The 19,204-nt window shown below is 44.1% G+C and overlaps 2 protein-coding genes across 6 annotated transcripts in view; one reads left to right on the forward strand and one right to left on the reverse strand.

The window, feature by feature from the left end:
- Positions 1–19,204, forward strand: part of GCNT1 (glucosaminyl (N-acetyl) transferase 1) — a 211,208-nt gene that overhangs the window by 175,833 nt on the left and 16,171 nt on the right. The gene's annotated exons all lie outside the window — the stretch shown is intronic.
- PRUNE2 (prune homolog 2 with BCH domain) overlaps positions 1–19,204 on the reverse strand; it is a 140,960-nt gene that overhangs the window by 12,495 nt on the left and 109,261 nt on the right. Inside the window, exons 7-11 of one of the 5 annotated variants that reach the window (XM_029616231.1) lie at positions 13,952–14,083; positions 13,551–13,637; positions 9,164–9,262; positions 4,128–4,163; positions 3,079–3,117 (exon numbers count right to left, since the gene is read on the reverse strand). In XM_029616231.1, the coding sequence (XP_029472091.1) occupies positions 3,079–3,117; positions 4,128–4,163; positions 9,164–9,262; positions 13,551–13,637; positions 13,952–14,083 (393 nt within the window). Of the gene's footprint in view, positions 1–3,078; positions 3,118–4,127; positions 4,164–9,163; positions 9,263–13,550; positions 13,638–13,951; positions 14,084–19,204 lie in introns of those variants that run through there. The other 4 variants (XM_029616239.1, XM_029616248.1, XM_029616257.1 and 1 more) reach the window with 4 other exon arrangements.

Raw genomic sequence — 19,204 nt, forward strand, 5'->3', positions numbered from 1 at the left:
GGCTCAATTTTTCCAAAACTTTCTTTTTCCATAGACAATTTTGTTTTTGGTAATAAGAACACTATATGCACCATTTAGATTATCAGCTGCCCACAGTAACAATTTCGTTACAGCTACATCTTTATTTAGGAATTCATCAATGGCATTTTGTGTTTAAATTGCCATGGAGGTCAGTGTTCAAAGTACTCAGACTTAAACAGAAATATACAAATCTTAGTTATGCAAAAGTCACTGCTAATACTAGTACAGCCTCTCTACCCCATTTGCTTGATTTTAATGTGCATGTTGTGTTATAAGAATGCAAAGGTTTTATGAAGACGATTCATAAAAAAAAGACCAAGAATTGTGGTATAAAATCAAACATTAGGGCCCCAATTTGCTAAGGTACCTATGTACTGAGACCGGTATTCAAAAAAAGCTCACCGCCTAAATGTAGGCACCTATGGAGCTCATTCACCAAGCTATGTCAGACCTAATGTGGGGATAATGCAAGATATTTCAAATACCTTTTGTTGTTTTGGCCCCAGCATTGCATGTATTTAAATGAGCTGATTAGCATGCAACCAGTCTTGAGTGGTTGAGAGAACATTGTACAAATCTCATCGTTGTGTGAGTTTCCTCACTCCAAAGGACATCAAATCTTAACAAGATTGTACTATTCTGTTCGTACGTCTCACTCTGCATGTAAAAGTGGCCCCTAACCCCTACACTATTATCTAAACCTCATCTCGAGTTACTAGGTGGGCCTCCTAAAGTAGCATAAATAGCTGCTTACTATGGTGCCACCCCCAGAGGCTCTTTCTCTCCCCCTCCCCCCATCTCAGACCCTTTCCTACTCTCCTCCCACATTTCAAGCCCTTTCCCCACTCTCCTCCCACATCTCAGGCCCTTCCCCAGCCTAAAAATGCGCAAAATGGAATTTGCAAAGAAATCACAAATTGCATTATGGGCATAATGCATAATAACACACAGCTTAATGCAATTGAAAAAGGTGTAGTTATTTTTGGCATTAAAACTGTGCGATATCGTGCATTATGGCTTCACAAAGTGCGAAGCCAGCCCACTTTTGCAGAAATCCCGCCGCCAACTCCTCCCCAATCCCTCCCCTTTTAAAAATGTGCATCGCACCATGCATTATAGTGCTTATCGCATGCATTATGGCAGTTATCGCATGCAAAAACGCCTTAACACATGCAAAAATGCCATAACCCGAATTGATAATTGACCCTGCAAGTTTGCAAACAGGCTACTTCAGTAGGTGCAGTGTTTTATTTTCCAGATCTCCACTTTCAAAGAACGGACTCAGTTTCTGAATATGGGCCTGGATGTCTTAAGGAGAAAAAAAAAGGGGGAAGTGTATTTTGTGGAAGAACAGAGAGGTTTTGCAATGAAACAGTTTGACAAATAGATGCAGTGTAGCAGGGGCATTTTCATCCATAAGACTGATGAAGGGAATGTCTGGCCAGCTCCCATTGTTATTGTGCATCTGAACACCTTCCCACCTCCCCCCGAAAAAAAACCACCCAAAGAGAATACCATACTGGCCAAAGCTCATTCACTCAACTAAATCGTCACTTATATACAGAGCACAGAGAAGATCTGTTTGATCCAAAACTGAATCTGGTGCAGGTAATTCATTTCTTTTACTTTTTAGCACAATCCTTACTTCTGTACTTTGTGAAAGTAGAACTCTTGACATGAGGCACATCCCTGCAAGATGATTTCTGGCTGCCCTGATCACGGAATGAAGCAGGACTGCAGCTAAGGTCAGACATACTGTAAGCAGTGCGGACGGCTCCAGCCAGTCTGTAACACCTGCCAGTGAGCTCGCCCGGAACTGTTTATGGTGTCAAGACCATTTGGCATTGCCTCCGCCCTGCTCCTGAAAGACACTGGGCTGAAGCCAGGCAAGCGATATACAGTCGGCCTGCACAGGACGACAGGGGCAAGCTGCTAAACCACAGCACTAGCATTTCATTTCTAGCTTTACGCCTTAAAAACGAGACTGCACCCTACACAAATGTTTTCCCTCCATTCATTAAGGGGTCGATGTAATAAGACCCGCGGCAAAACAGGGGCTCGGTATGAGCGCGGGATGTAAAAAAAAATTTAAAAATTATGCAAATGATTTTTGCACAGAAATCCACGCATATACGGAAAAATGCGCGTACCTAAGCGTGGAACAGGGCCCATGTAATAAGCAGCCGCATCCATGCTCAAAACCAGCGCCGATAGTCCGCGCAAGTGAGCGAGCAAATGGGTCTCCCTATTAAGTGAAAGTATGACCTTGGAAAGTATTTTTAATATTTCCAATAACTGTGCTGCAGAAAGCATGGCAAATATTTTCATGGATGCTAATTCACAACAATCTTGCCGCTCTTCTGGCCGTGTATCTGTCCGCCCAGGGAAGCGCCTGCCACGGATGCCGTGAAAAGCGCTTTGCTAAGCTGGCCACTCTGAAGCCGAGATAGGCGCTCAGCCAGGCGCTCATCAGGCTGCTCATGCTCTGTTCGAGGCAGAAAAATCTATACGATCGGGTGCCCAGAAAGGCACCTAGCTAATCTTGCTGCTCAGGCACTGAGCTAGGCACTGAGCTGGTTGCAAATCTGGCTGCTCAGATGTTGAGAAAAGCGCCTAGGGAAGCATCTACCTAAGCTGGCTGTTCCAACGCTCAGAAAGGCGCCTAGCTAAGCTGGCCACTCGCACACCGAGATAGGTGCTCAACAAGGTGGATTTCAGGATGCTTGGATGCCGACATAGGCCCCCCAAGTCGGTGCTGACACTTAGCTCGTGCCCTGACCATGGCGGTAAAAAACCTGCATTAAAAAACCCGCACTAGCAATGGCGCGGTTCCCTGCATTGCCTATGATTAGCTAATCGCCTCCTTTGCATGCCGTTAGCATGCATTCGCGCAGGAAAAACCGTGGGTCTGTGCGTGCGTCTGTGCGCGCTTTTTTTTTTCCCCGTGCACAAAACCCTTATTACATCCCGGCGGCAGCTTCAGCGCACCTTATTACATCGGCCCCTAAAACTCTGAAGGCATGCGATGCTTATTGCTTGCCAAACAAGGTGTCTTACTTAGCTGATTCAGATGCTTCCCTCAGTTCTTCATCCAGTCTGCACGGGTTTTAAAATATTGATGCAGGGGAGGAAAAAAACAAAACAAAATAACAAAAAAAAAAAAAAAAAAGAAAAACAGAAGCAGGCACTGCGTAAGAGAAAAGCAGAGCAAAGCAAAGCAAAGCAATTACAAGTACCAGGACGTGTTTTGGAAATATTTGCCTGATCTTTCGGTTCTTGGCAACCGTTCTTTGCAGAAATGCCCAGAAAGGGTGAGAAGGATCAGGTTGTGGTATTGTCACCACATCCCTCCTGCCTTCACATTACCTCTACAGAATCAGGTACACTTGTGGCAACTATTATTTGCTACCTGATAAACGATAACGGACTTCTTAAAACATTTATTTTAAACAGAGAAAGAGCAGGCGGGAGCAAGTGTGCCATGAACTCGATTCATCTCCACGTTAAGCTCACAACTCCCCGTTCTACATTTTATTTAGAGATCTGTTCACTAAAGGATGGTCTTTCATCCTTTAGCCTGCAGAGCTCGCAAATCAGTGAATCTAATTGCCTGGTTTGGTTGCTCACATCTACGCTCAGTCACCTTGACAGGCTCAATATAATTTGCTGGAGGATTTCTCAAATTACGTCCCATTTCATTTCATTCCAATAACAACAATCCTCAGCAAATGCGACCTTCCCCTAAGGATATATTTAGCGACTGCCTCCTTGTCTTAAGGTTATGAAGTCAGCTGTTAAGAAGCAGGGGGGGTTTGACACATGCGGCACAAAGCTATAAACACAGAAATCACTCTGTCAGGCAGGATTACACACTAGCTGCAGTTTAGGCCAAGTCAGAAGCATCTCTGGTTGAATAGGTTTTAATTGCAGCAGTGGCAGGAGAAGTGACCTCAACGGTAATGAAAAGGAGAGAAAAAGGCATTGAGTTAGACAAAAGTACGTAAGGCGCCACTCCTTTCACTGCTACTGCTGAGGTCACCACAAGAGTCCGGTATCTCCACGCACTTTCACCCCAAGAGGCATGGACCGTAGGTTGTAAAATTTACCTCACCCTTCTGGTAAAACACCTTTCTTCATCATACCTTATGAGAGAAAAGGGATTGAAGTACAGTGAGGAAATGAAGCATCCAGATAGAAAAAAAAAAAAAAGACAGGGAGAAAATGGAAAAAAGAAAAACACACTATACACACACACACACACACACACACACACACACACACACACACACACACCACATGATTTACCTTCAGTTACATTAAAGAGTTCTTTCCATCAAATGTCATAAATTGACCTAATATTTTCCTATGTATAGAACTTTTGAAACTTAAAAGGGCAGAGGGATGTAACGCCCTTTCTATGCTTAAGTGGAAGCTGTGGAAGAGTTGATTTGGTCAGTAAAAATTCCCTAATATACCAGGTCTGGGCCAGTGGCAGTTTTCAGCTGAAATGTGGAAAAGGAAGCAGGATCAAAGAGGTCCTAGATCAGCAACGAAAGGTTCCAGGTTGGCGACCTGAAGCAACATGGCAGAAAATCCTCACTCGAGCTGGTACACCTGTCACACAACTCTTGGGTTCTGTGTGTGATAGACTATCACTGAACTCCTGCATTATGAATGCATCTTCTACTGTTGCACAGAGACACGTTTTATTAAGGTAAAGCGATACATCTATTTTAAAATGCAAGTCTCAGTTCCTCTATAACATTCAATTTTATGTTTCTTGGTGGGGGGGGAGGGGGGATTTAAATCAGTTTTTGTTGCTCCTTCAGGATTACCCTCTACAGTTGTTAGTTGATTCCTTCTACAGGGCTGACAAATAAAAACCACGAGGCTGATATTTAGCAACACTTAACTGAATAAGCTCCAAGTTATCCGGCTAACTGGGGTGTTTTAAATATTTGGCCGAAATCAGCGGCCACCACTTAGCTGGATAAATACTTATCCAGCTATCTTTATGCGGCTAAGTGGCGGGAGAGGAATGGGCAGAACAGGGAGGAATTGAGTTAGCTGGATACCTTATCTGGCTAACTTGATGAGCTGCACAGCATCTGAATTTGGAACTCCACATTGTCTCCGTGGTTTTTAATACAGCAAACATAAAAGCTTTCAAAAAACTGCAAAAAAAAAAATCTGAATAATTTTTTTCTCCAGAGGTTTTAGAAGATGGTAATTCCAAAAAGATCCAGAAAAGAAGACCTCCTGAAATTCGATCTCCAAATCACAACCATGGATCAGATCAATTCTGGTTCCTGTTCTCTCAAAATACTATGGAAATTACCTCTTTTCAGGTTGTTCTTGTGGCATTTCACCCTCTCAGCAGTTCTGGTCTTAGTCAGCCTGAACTCCTTCTGCCATTTTATTTTTATTTATTATTTTAGAGCATCTCTCAGCAGGGAAGGTTAGGTTGCAAGGCTATTTGTGTGTTTGGAAGGAGAATGAACAGAGACAGAGATGAGCAAGAAACTGAAGAAAGTGAAAATCAGTGATGAAAAAGACACAATTTTTTTCAAAATTTGAAATCTCCCTGCAAGTGCAATCTACATATGTGGAGCTTCTAGTGGATTGAGACATTAGCAGTGCGAATTGCTGAGAATTGAACTTCCATGGAGAGATGTAAAGCCGATAATATATATTTTTATAATTCCATATTTTGAACCATAAGAAATTGTTATTCAGGGTCAGAGCAAAGGTCCATCAAGCCCAGCATCCTGTTTGTAACATTGGTCAATCCAGGCTACAAGTACCTGGCAAGTACCCAAACACCAAGAAGATCCCATGCTACTGATGCAATTAATAGCAGTGGCTATTCCCTAAGTCAGCTTGAATAATAGCAGCTAATGGACTTCTCCTCCAAGAACTTATCCAAACCATTTTTCAACCCAGCTACACTAATTGCATTAATCACATCCTCTGGCAACAAATTCCAGAGCTTAATTGTGCATTGAATGAAAAAGAATTTTCTCTGATTAGTTTAAATTTGTGCTACTTGCTAATTTCATGGAGTGCCCCCTAGTCCTTCTATTATCTGAAAGAGCAAATAATCAATTCACAAGGGAAGATATGATATAGGTTTATAAGATAATGAGTGGAGTGGAATGGGTAAATGCAAATTCTTTTGTTACTCTTTCAAAAAGTACAAAGACTAGGGGACATGCAATTATTTCTAGGCAGTATATTTAAGACAAATAGGAGAACATATTTTTGTTCTCAATGCATAATTAATTCATTGCAGGACAATGTGAAAAAAGCTGTTAGTATAGCTGGGTTTAAAAATGATTTGGAAGAAAAATCTATACATGCTTATTAAGACAGACTTGGGGAAATCCACTGTTTATCCCTGGGATAAGCATCATGGAATCTATCAACCTTTTTGGATCCTGCCAGGTTCTTGTGGAAAAGGATACTGGGCTTGATGGATCTTTGGTCTGACCCAGTATGGTAAATCTAATGTTTCTGAGGACTGGTGGAAAGAAGATAATCAATGGGACACTATGACCCCCAGTGTATGTATGTATGTATATATATATATATATACATATACATACACCTGTGGTGAAGTGACACTAAGGGGACAACGTTAAATCCCCAGAGTTAGCTTGTTGGTCTGGAATCTGCAAGCTAATTTTCATAGGGAAACTCCCAACATGCAGGCCGATACAGAAAAACGCGCGGGAGAGCTGGCGAGCGTCTGCTCTCCCGGCGCGCGCACAGGCCACTCTCCTGGGCGCATGATTCAGGAGGGTGGCCTATGCAAATTAGGGCCCCGGTAAAAGGAGGCGTTAGGGTCTAGCGCGTCCCTAGCGCCTCCTTTTTGACAGGAGCAGTGGCTGTTAGAGAGTTTGACAGCCGACGCTCAATTTTGCCGGCGTCGGTTCTCAAACCCGCTGACAGCCACGGGTTCGGAAAACGGATGCCGGCAAAATTGAGCATCCGTCTTCCGACCCGCAGGCTGCGGGCCGATTTAAAATGTTTTTTTTTTTTAATTTAAATTTTTTTTTTACTTTTGGGGCCTCCAACTTAATATCGCTATGATATTAAAGTCGGAGGGTGTACAGAAAAGCAGTTTTTACTGCTTTTTTGTGCACTTCCCCGGCACCGGCAGAAATTAACTCCAGCCTTTGGGCAGGCATTAATTTCTGAAAGTAAAATGTGCGGCTTGGCTGCACATTTTACTTTCTGTATCGCGCGGGAATAGCTAATAGGGCCATCAACATGCATTTGCATGTTGCGGGTGCTATTAGTTTGGGGGGGGGGGGTTGGACACGCGTTTTCGACGCGCTATTACCTTTACTGTATAAGGGGTAAAGCTAGCGAGTTGAAAACGCGTGTCCAAACCTGGGCTAACAGTGCGCTCCACCGGAGCGCACTGTACTGTATCGGTCTGTACTGTATTGGCCTGATAGTTTCAGGAGAACATTCAGGACCAGCAGGGACAACAGGTACAAAAGTATGGACTTTACAGCACAAACTTTGAACCTACTTTTACCCTTGCCCGACCTCCTAGCCCCCTCCATTTTTCCCTTGGCTAAAGTACTTTGGGCTGCTTAGTTACCCAGGAAATTTTCTCTTAAGATTGTCCTCTCTATATTAAGGATGGCATAGAGAGTCTAGTAAGGTAAAATATTTGTTCTGGGTAGCAGACATGTAACAGAAAACACTTATTACATTTTAATTCTGGGCATGGAGTGCTGAAAAAAAAGTGCAAAACGCGGAATATAAATCTTAAAAAAATAAAAAAATAAAATTTCTGGACAGGCTTGCATAAGCAAAATCCCTTAAAAGGAATGGCACTGCTGGCTACTTCTGAAGCTTATTTATTTTATTCTATTTCTGCCACAGTCCAAATGCAACATAGGATGTGAAAGATAACAGCTTGCTGAAATGGCCTTCAGGAGAAGTGCACCATCTATCCAGCCTCATATATAGTGGCTATATGTTACTTAAATTATCCATGTATAGCAGGGTCTGTTATGAGAGAATATTAAGTAGAGATGTGAATTGGAACTGAAATCGGATCCGATTCTGGTTCCGATTCACATCTCTAATATTTAGCACCCTGCCACCTCAAAATATAGAAAGGCCTGTATCATCACAGGGAGGCCATCTCTGATGGATACTCTAAGCAATCTGATGCTGACAGTGGCTGTCATGTGATAACAGTGATCAGCGTGCGGTTGCTCCGAAATGATATTGCTGCTAGTATTTTCTGCTCTTTTCGTCGCATAATTGCCGACTACCTTAGGTCAAGTTAAAGCAATTGATGGAAAGATTTCGCAATCATTCAGTTTCCCTTTAAACATTTATTTATTTATTTGTGCTCTCAAAGAGAGGCTGCAAACATCTTCAACAAGAAAGCTGGAAAATGCTTACACATTTATGAAACATTTCAGCACAGACAAACAAGATTAGACTTGTACAGTTTCTTTCTAGAAAGAAATGATATATTTAGAGTAAGACACAAGGCCTTCTGTACGGGTACACATGATAATGAAGAGTGTGACGGAGCTCCTGTGACATGGACTCCTTGCATTTAGGGATACCTTCTAAGAGACCGTGCTTTATAGCTGTCAGTGCTAAAAAAGGTCGCAGGAATACTCCAGTTGATGTGCTGGAAACCTAAATCAGAAAACTTTCAGACTCCTCAATTTAGAGGGCATTGCATACACATTACCCATATTCCATGCCTGTCTCCCATTTCTCAGTATTAAAAGTCCATCTCTTGTTTCTGTTCACAGATACCACCAGACCTGAGAACTCAGCCCAAACAATTCTGAGAGTATTTGAGGCTAGTAGGAGTTCAACCAGTGATGTGCACTGAATTTTTTCGTGTCATTTTCGTTTCGGGGCGTTTACTGTCAAATTTCATTTTAATAATGGTTCAGGAGATAGTTATTTCATGTTTCCCTCATTTCAGAGTTAGTGCGCACGAAATTTCGTCAATATATTGTTTTGTTTAGGGACGCTCCCGAAACATGACAAAATAGACAATTTTGTTTCCATTGTCTATTTTGTTTAAAATGAATGCACATCCCTAGAGTTCACCACATCTTCATTGATAATATCCTCTGAGTTATGCACTTACTTGATAATACTCTCTGGGATATGCACATATTCCATTGGAATCAACTCACTAAGCTCTGTCAAACTGCAGACATACTTTATCTTGCTGCTGAATTTTGAGCTAGAAGAAAATAATATTATGCATTCACTGAACATCTTTATAAAAATCAAGGAAAAAAGTAAAAATATATAAAATATTTCTTCATGGAATGATGTATGGAAAGGACGCCCAGTGGAAGTGATGGAGGCAAAAATGGTACTGAATTGAAAAAAAGAATGGAATGGGTACAGGCGATTCACGGTAGCAGGGAAGTGAGGGCAAAGCCAAAGATTGAATGGTTTGTCTGAGTCTTGCTATGTACAGCATGAGCCTGTGGCTGAGCCTCAGAAGAAAATACTGTTTCATTAAAGCAGTGTTGCCCCTCTCACTCTGAGCAGACTGCAGGGGGTCCTTCTGTCAGCTCTCTTAATGCTTCATACCATTCATTTCCAAGAGTCTCCTCTTTTCCCTCCCCTCCAATCTTTTAACCCTTGTTTCTCTTTCAAACATTTATACTTTCTCTCTCATCTGTCAACTCTCATCCCTTATTCTATCTTCTCTCTATCTTCAAGTTTTTCAAATCGTGTTCGTCTCACACCTTCATCCTTCTCTTCCCTATTCCATCATCCTACTCCCCTTACCTCTGCATGTCTCCCCTTCTCTTTCTCACCCCTTCTTCTCTTCTCCTTCCTCCCTTACCCCTCCATCTCTCCTCTTTCCCTAAACATTTCTTCCCTTCCCCTCACAATTCTCTTCCCAACTATCTTACCCTTCATTTATTCACCCTCACCCATTCTCAGCATATCCTCACACCCCCAGCTCTAATGCTGCCTCCCAGCCCTCACGCTCCTTACCCCAGTTCTGCCTCTCATTCCAACTCCTTGCTCTCACACTTTTTTTGCCTCTTATATCACTTCACTCTCACCATCCTGATGTTGCTTTTGCACTTTCTCCTTCCCCACACCCTCTCTTACCACTTCCCTTCCCTGCTCAATGTGCAGTGCAAAGTTTAGTCTATGTCATGACCAATCTGCTTTCATAGAATAAATTGACTTTCAAATTCATCTTAACCTTTTCATAGCTATAGGCTAATTTTAGGGGTGCAAGAAAGGACGTTATTTTACCTCATCATGTAACTCAAAGAAACATTCACTGGCTCAGGGAAATCATGAAAACAAAGTTTACCACCTGAAGGTATTGCAGTTCTGGCTGCGAGCACCGCAGCCAGACCCTTACCTCCGTGCTCCCGGACCTGCTCCCGCTTCCGGAGGCCTGGTTTGTGGCCTGTTTGGCGGCGTCCCCACTGGGGCTGCGCCACGGCAAAGCTTCCCATGGACGCCCGGCTTCTAGGCGTGCGTGCGCGCCACTTGGGCGCTTTTCTAGGCTGTTTCCCGCCAGTGGTGACTCTGCCCAATTCCTGACATCAGACGCCGCGGCCTTGATAAGCCCGCCACGGACATCCAGTGTTTGCCTTGCAACGGGTTTACCTCCCGGTTCCCTGTTGTGTTGTGCCCCGGAGTGACCTGCCTTGCCATATCGCTCCGTTCCTGCTACAGTACCTGCTTGGTTCCTGCTTGCCAGCTACAGTTCCTGCCTGGTTCCAGAACCCGTACCCAGTTACAGTACTTCTACTGTCCTAGTCTGGTTCCAGTTTCCTGTCCTGATCCACAACCCGCCTAAATCCCAGTGGCCGGGCCCTATGGGCTCCTCCCGGGGGGGGGGGGGGGGGGGGGCTTCGGCTTCCAAGGGTGAAGCTGCCTAAGTCCCAGCGGTTGGGCTCCTACGGGCTCCTCCCGGGGGAGTACCAGCTTCCAGGGTGAAGAGCAACTCTACGTCCTGCCTGAACATCTGCCTCCCGGCCTGCCACTCACTAGAGACATTGACCATCTTTCCCAGTCACCTGCAGGTCGGCCCAAGGGTCCACTAAACTGAGACTCCCATAACAGATTGCACAGCCATGGACTCGGCGGATGCACCCGCTCCCTCGGATCTGCCCGGGATGGCCCGGCAGATGCTGCAGCACCAGAGCTGCATTGATACTTTGGCAGCCACGGTGGAACGGCTATCCACGCGCCTGGAGTCCTTGCCTTCCGCCGGCAGGCTCCCCGAGGGACCCAGCTCTTCTGTGACTCAGCTACCGGCACCCTCCCGCTACGCCGGTGATTTAAGGACCTGCCGCTGCTTTGCAACTTTCAACCCGCCAGCTTCGTTCCTTGTGGACCTCTATCCAGGAAAAGATCCATAAAGCAGCCCTGTCCGCCAAGAAATGGGCGAATAGGCATCGTCAGCCAGCACCCATCTTCCTCCCAGGAGATCGTGTCTGGCTTAGTACCAGAAATCTACAGCTACGTATTCCCTCTCGAAGACTAGCTCCGAAATTCTGTGGGCCTTTTTGAGTCGCCGAACGAGTGGGAGCAGTCTCATACCGTCTACGCTTACCCTCCTCCATGCGCATACATGACGTGTTCCATGTGTCATTGCTGAAGCCTCTTGTGTTATCCAGATACCACTCCCGGGCTCCTGAACCATCGGACCCCTCAGTACCGGACGAGGTTACGTATCAAGTACGTGAAGTCTTGGATGTCCGGATCCACCAACGCCGATGGGAATACTTGCTTGCCTGGGAGGGTTGCGGACCCGAGGATAATTCTTGGGAACCAGCCCGTAACATCCTCGACAAGGACTTATTTCGGCAGTTCCATCTGGACCACCCAAGTAAACCCGGACCGGCTAAGAGGGGGCATAAGAGGGGAGGTACTGTTGCGGTTCTGGCTGCGAGCACCGCGGCCAGACCCTTACCTCCATGCTCCCGGACCTGCTCCCGCTTCTGGAGGCCTGGTTTGCGGCCTGTTTGGTGGTGTCCCCGCTGGGGCTGTGCCGCTGGAAAGCTTCCCATGGACGCCCTGCTTCTAGGCACACGCGCGCACCACTTGGGCGCTTTTCTAGGCCGTTTCCCGCCAGTGGTGACTCCGCCCAATTCCTGATGTCAGATGTCGCGGCCTTGATGAGCCAGCCACGGACATCCAGTCTTTGCCTTACAACGGGTTTACCTCCCGGTTCCCTGTTGTGTTGTGCCCCGGAGTGACCTGCCTTGCCATATCGCTCCATTCCTGCTACAGTACCTGCTTGGTTCCTGCTTGCCAGCTACAGTGCATGCTTGCTTGCCAGCTACAGTGCCTGCTTGGTTCCTACTTGCCTGGTTCCAGTACCCGAGTCTTGCTACAGTTCCTGCCTGGTTCCGGTACCCGAGTCCTGCTACAGTTCCTGCCTGGTTTCGGTACCCGAATCCTGCTACAGTTCCTGCCTGATTCCGGTACCCGAGTCTTGCTACAGTTCCTGCCTGGTTCCAGTACCCGAGTCTTGCTACAGTTCCTGCCTGGTTCCGGTACCCGAGTCCTGCTACAGTTCCTGCCTGGTTTTGGTACCCGAGTCTTGCTACAGTTCCTGCCTGGTTCCAGTACCCGAGTCTTGCTACAGTTCCTGCCTGGTTCCAGAACCCGTACCCAGTTACAGTACTTCTACTGTCCTAGTCTGGTTCCAGTTTCCTGTCCTGATCCACAACCCGCCTAAGTCCCAGCGGTTGGGCCCCTACGGGATCCTTCCGGGGGGGCTTCGGCTTCCAAGGGTGAAGCCGCCTAAGTCCCAGCGGTTGGGCTCCTATGGGCTCCTCCCGGGGGAGTACCAGCTTCCAGGGTGAAGAGCATCTACGTCCTGCCTGAACATCTGCCTCCCGGCCTGCCACTCACTAGAGACATTGACCACCTTTCCCAGTCTCCTGCAGGTCGGCCCAATGGTCCACTAAACTGAGACTCCCATAACAGAGGGTACAGATGTTGGTGCTTATCATCATAGTTGGTCTTGAACTTAGGCTATCAAACAGTGGCAGCAATATAAAATAGTAATTTGCATAAATTCTCCTAGTTAGAGATTGCCACTCTTAATTTGTTAATTGCATTGGCTGCATGGCAGATGGGAAATGTTATTTCCCATGAAAATACAATTCTGAGAATACATCAGTTGTGAGACAATAGGATAGTTATTTATTTATTTAACTCATTCATAGGGGGCCTCCTCCCCCCAGCCTTGAGAAGATTGTTCAAATCCAAGTTATTGTTCTTATCTCATGGCCCTTCCCTCTGCCTCTCGCTCTCATCTGGTATATTTAATTTCCTCAGTTATTTCTCGTATTTTGCAAGTTTATATTTGTTTGAGCTCCATATGCTGCATTTCATCAATGTTTGTGCTTATTTTAATTAGGGATCTCACACACTCTGCTAAACAAGTACCATTAAACACTGAGCCCAAAAAATAAATATCCTAAAGGCTGGGAAAGACATTTGCAGTCTAAACAGTAAGAGAGAAACCCTACCTGATAAAGGGTCTCGTGACTGCTAGAATAGTTCTGATAAACCAAGATGGATGAACGATTATAAAAGACTTCAGGTTCTTCCGTAGCCTGCACTGAATGAAAGATACAATTAGCCACCTTTTGTCACCCAATAAAGTGCCAAGAATGCTATAAAGAGTGAAAACATGTTAGGATTTTGTATTATGGTCATCAGAAAACAGAATACATGATTTGCTCAGTGATGGCCCTTGCACAGTGTATGATCTTGCTGAGGCCAGATGAAATGTGCTTGTCAATGGAAAGAAACATGATTTTGGAGGATGGAGACAAGAAGAACAGAAAAGATATATAAAAATGTTAATGTACCAGGGCAAAAAAAAAAAAAAGACACAGCAAATCTAATTATGAACAAAGGTCCTCACCGCCGATCAATCATCTGGTAACATCGTTTCATCCAGCCTAACCCAGGCATCTTTCTCCTTGGGGTTGCTCCATTTAAATATACAATCATGTAATCTTCAGCTACCATGAGTTCCAAAGTACTGATTACATATCTGATGTGAAAGAGAGAGTGCGTGAGTTTGTGAGACAGAGAAATGAATTTCTCTCTCTCTAAATCAAACAGGATCTTGCATATGAAAAGAAACACTAATAACTCTTGAACCAATGCATCTTTTTCTATTTGTACAATTAAAAGCATGCATTTTTAGACAATACAAATATAGTCAATGATTATGTCACTTGCTGCTCACATAATTACTAATGCCAAGACGATGATTATAAACCAAAACAATTAGACACACAGGGCCAGTTCCTGAGTTGTGAATGGACCTCTTCCATGGACATGCCCTATCTTACACACAATGTTGCCATGAAAGAATGTATGGTCTATAGCAGTGGTATTCACTCCCAGCCCTCGAGGACTGGCAACAGGTCAGGCTTTCAGGAAACCCCTAATGAATATGCATGAGATAGATTTGCATACAACTGCCTCCATTGTATGCAAATCTACGTAACCTCACCCTGGGGAGCTTACAACACTCTGGTAGGGCCATGAAAGTTTTTAATGTCTCTTTGGGGCTGTATTAACTCCTGGCTAGCTCTAACATGGTTCCCTTTCCCCCAGGGTCGGGATCCTTTGTTGATGGGGGAAAGTTCTACTTTCAAGGCCCAAAGTGACAGGAGTGTCATTTTGTAGGGATGTGCAGCAGGGAGGGATTCGTCCCATTCAGTATTCATATTCTTCGGGACCCAAATCCATTGCATCCATTCTCGGGGGACTCCGATCCGTTCATTATTCGTTTCCCAAAAAAAAAACCCATCCCAACCCTTTAAATTTAATTCACTACAACCCCCCACCCTCCTGACCTCCCAAGATTTGCCAAAAGTCCCTGGTGGTCCAGCGGCGGTCCTGGAGCCATATCCTGCACTCGGGCCATTGGCTGCCAGTATTCAAAATGGTGCTGATAGCCTTTGCCCTTACTATGTCACGGGCCAACCAATGGCACCAGTAGCCCCTGTGACATAGTAAGGGGAAAGGCTATCGGTGCCATTTTGAATACTGGCAGCCGACGGCCCGAGTGCAGGAGATCGCTCCAGGTCCCCCGCTGGACCACCAGGGACTTTTAGCAAGTCTTGGGGGGGTCAGGACGGTGGGGGTTTATTCGTTAGTGATATGTTGTATTCGTGGGGGTTCGCCATACGTTTCATGACCCCCATGAATACAACGAATATGGCATATACATTGCGGATTGCCAATACGTTGCAAACGAATGCATACCCCTATCATTTTGTCACATCTTCTCTTTCTCATGTTTCCTGGGAAATGAATACATATTTTCACTGTGTGTGCTAAAAGTGTACAAAAAAAGTCCACTCTGGAGTCACTGGTTTGGTGTCCAAAATTATAATATTTACTGTTGAAAAACTGCCGGATTATGGCATAATAAACAAACTGTAGAACCACAGGATTCTCTTGTTTGGTAATTTTACAGTCTCTTTCCTTTATCTGTGCAGGAGTGTCTTTAATCAGGGTCAAGGATACTTCTAGTTTCCGCGGCTTGGAAAATCTAGAATCCCCAGGTGGGCAAGGTATCCCTCAGTTGGACAGGAACCCTTTGTAAACTAGTAAAAATGTAAAAATCCCTGTCTCTGCACCAAGAACTCCATCCAGTACTCTCTCTCCCCAGGGGCGAAGACTCCTACGTGGTGGCCTCGGTGATCTTGAATAATATTTTACTCATGGTTAGTAGTTCTCTCAAGGTTTTCTGGATCTCAGGATCCCTGATGTGAAGGATCCAGGCTTGCTTAACAGCTCAAAACATCCTTTAGATGGGTAGGAAGAGGAGCAGCCGAACCTTCCTCCCAGATCTTCCAAAACAAAGTCTTTCCCAAAAATAAGAACATAAGAAATTGCCATGCTGGGTCAGACCAAGGGTCCATCAAGCCCAGCATTCTGTTTCCAAACACTAGAAAATCCTGTCCTTGGGTCACCACCTCCTCTGTCCTCATTGAGGGTGTAGAGGGGCAGGTCTTTCCTAACCTACACAGCTCCAAAAATAGGGTTCCCCATTCCCTGAGTCCAGGCGATGTGCAGGGTCTCTGCAGACTTCCTACCAATCAACATGTCTTTAAGCTCAAAATATTACCGGGATGCTGCTATTACCCACCAGGGAGTATATAGGAAAAAAGCAGATTCCTGACCCAACTCAGACTGTCAGCAGGGTTTGCTGGAGCCCTAGAGCAGGCCCAAAAATCCAAACTTAGGAAATCCTTCCAGACACTTCCTAAACCTTTAAAAAACAAGCTACACTGCCTCTTATCTTTACTGGTAAGAGAAATAAGTGTCTGATACATCTATCTCATGCAAATTCATTCAGGATGTCCTGAAAACCTGACCTGTTGGTGGCCCTTGAGGGCTGAGAGTAAATACCACATGCTATGGTGTAAGTTGTTGTCAATAGAGAGCAATGGACAAAGAGTCGAGAATCCATAAGCTATTGAAAATTAGATCGAGAGTTTATTAAGTCTCAAAGATTGTCAAGTAATGATAAATTTGCAATCGCTTTCATGATCCCCCTTGGGACATCATTGAGGCTTAATAAACAATTTAATTTGCAATAGCTTATGGACTCTCAACTCTTTGACCATTCCTCTCTGCTGATTTCATTGTTATTGAAGTTCTGGTCTTCCACCTCCTGTCTACATATAAGTTCTCGTCAGCCAACTCTAAGCACAATGCCCACTGTTCTGCCCCTTCTAGCTTACCATATTCAGCATGTGCTGAAAAAAGGCTATGTTGATATTGGTTCAGTGTTACATCATGTGGAGTGTTAAAACAGCGGATAGTTCACTAATCATGGGGATGGGCAAAAATTCTCCCACTCACTCAATTTTGCTAAAAGAAATTTCCCTCATCAGCCCTACCGTGAACCCCCTCCTACTTGACAGAAGCCTCTAGATCTTCCTGCCCATCCATCCCCTGCCATCCAGGAAGCTTCCCCAGCCAAGCTGTGAAGAGGATGCAAATTTACCTACTCATGTGCTTGGCATCCAACATTTCTCTGACAATGTTGCTTGGTCTGCTACATTTGTTTTATTCCAGCGGATGAGTGGGGGATCAGGGGCCATTGGTTCACTCTATTTTTTATTCCAGTGGGTGGGCAGGAGGGGGGATGAAGGGGCCGGACGGTAAGAAAAGATTTAACTGGCTAGCATTGATATTTAATGTTAGCTGATTTAAGCATGCAGTCTGAATCCTCTAATTCTACCTGGCTTAGTTTTAGCAAGATTAATTTAGGATGATATTCAACAGATAATCAGCTTAACTTCATTGAATAAAATATCTAAGTCAGACACGCGGAGATTTTTGAAATTGACTGTTATACATACACATAGTAACATAGTAAATGATGACAGATAAAGATCAAAATGGCCCATCCAGTCCCCCCCAGCAAGGTATTTAGGGTTGTAATTGCCACTCAATACTTAGGCACTCCTGGCCTAAACTGAAAGTAATCTTTCCCTACAGGTACATACCACATACCAGCGCTTTCTGGAACATCACCTAAAGAAGAAAGTGGATTTCTTAAGAGAAATCTTTTTTGCAACTAGTACAAAAACTGTAGTATACTATGTAGTAGGTTGCTTAGGATAGCAGAGAGCTGTTTTAAGCTAGCTGGAAATGTTGATCAGTCTGGGTTTCAAGTTTGGGGTCTCTGAATATAATATTACTCACACCTACCTGCCTCTCTGGCTTTTTTCTTATATAAACTTTTAAGAAGCCTCATTCCTTGCAGCTTTACTCAAAGTTATCCCTCCCTTCTTCAATCCCACTTACAGTATAATCCAATCAATTCAGTTTTTCCCCCAATATGGCATTTCTATTCATTTAAAGCCTTGTATTTGTTTTTTTTCTTTTGTCTGTGTGCCTTGTCTGTCTTGACTAGACTGTATGTTCCAAGATTCAGGGACTGTCCACTATGTCTCTGTACAGAGCTGCATACATCTGGTATGTATAATAACTACAGAAGCAAACATACAGCAGATCTCTAGCACACAGACTGCAGATGAGTGGAGCAGGAACAGTACCTTTTGTTTATATTACCCAATAGCAGTTTGATAAACTAAAGCATAGGGAGCTAAAGTAACGTAGGATTCACATGAAGAGTCATCCACAGTCTTAAATAAAAAAAGTGTGGCTGCCATCTTACTCCACTTTGATATAGAGAAATAAAGATCAGCAAACATTTCATTTGACTAACTTAAAATATTACTAATCTTAGCTCTCCAGAATTACACTTCCACTACAAATTCAGTTCTCGCGCTACTGGACCAACACCACTCACAGCCAAGCAGATCAGATGGGCCAATTTGTCTTTATCTGCTGTCAACTACTATGTAACATCAATTTGAATGGTAACCTATCTCCTGCACCTTTTTAAAGTGCAATTTTACTATAAGAAAATTAGCACTGATTTGGGATCTGATAGTACTTTAATGTTCTAACTCTGTGAATTAAACCCATCCCATGTAAAAAAAAAACAAAACACTAGTTCTTACATGTTATATCAATGAGCTCACACTATGAACACACACACTGACAGTGCAGATAATTGAAAGCTTCATATCACTGAGCACTAACCCAAATAATTTCATGACCAAGTTCTTAATTATAATCATTGGCTTCACAATGTCTTTTTTTATTTAAATTTTCAGCACATAAAAATAATCAACTTTTATACAAAAAATACTTATCGCACTGTCCCAACTATCAGACTTGACACAGGCCCTGTGTTTTGTCTGAGAGAACATCATAGTTGCTTAAAAACTGTTAAGGAACAAGCACCGATTGTGCAACATTGTTTATTAAATAATTGTGTAATTGAAGATTTACAGTGATCCAACACTGACTATATAATTGTATCAGGAAGAGAAGGTGATTTAATTTCACTTTTGAAGTACAAAGAGCAATTTTGGATTTTTTTACGCTTAACGTAGAAAAGACCATATCACATCCATCCTAAGAGACCTACACTGGCTTCCAATCTCATCTAGAATTCTTTACAAAACACTCTCCCTTATACACAAAACCTTACACAACCAGTACATCAACTGGCTAAATAACTCCTTACACGTCAATACCTCCAATAAGCCAACCAGATCTGCCTACAAAG

This window comes from Rhinatrema bivittatum, chromosome 1 (genome assembly GCF_901001135.1).
Source record: "Rhinatrema bivittatum chromosome 1, aRhiBiv1.1, whole genome shotgun sequence".
NCBI lineage: Eukaryota > Metazoa > Chordata > Amphibia > Gymnophiona > Rhinatrematidae > Rhinatrema > Rhinatrema bivittatum.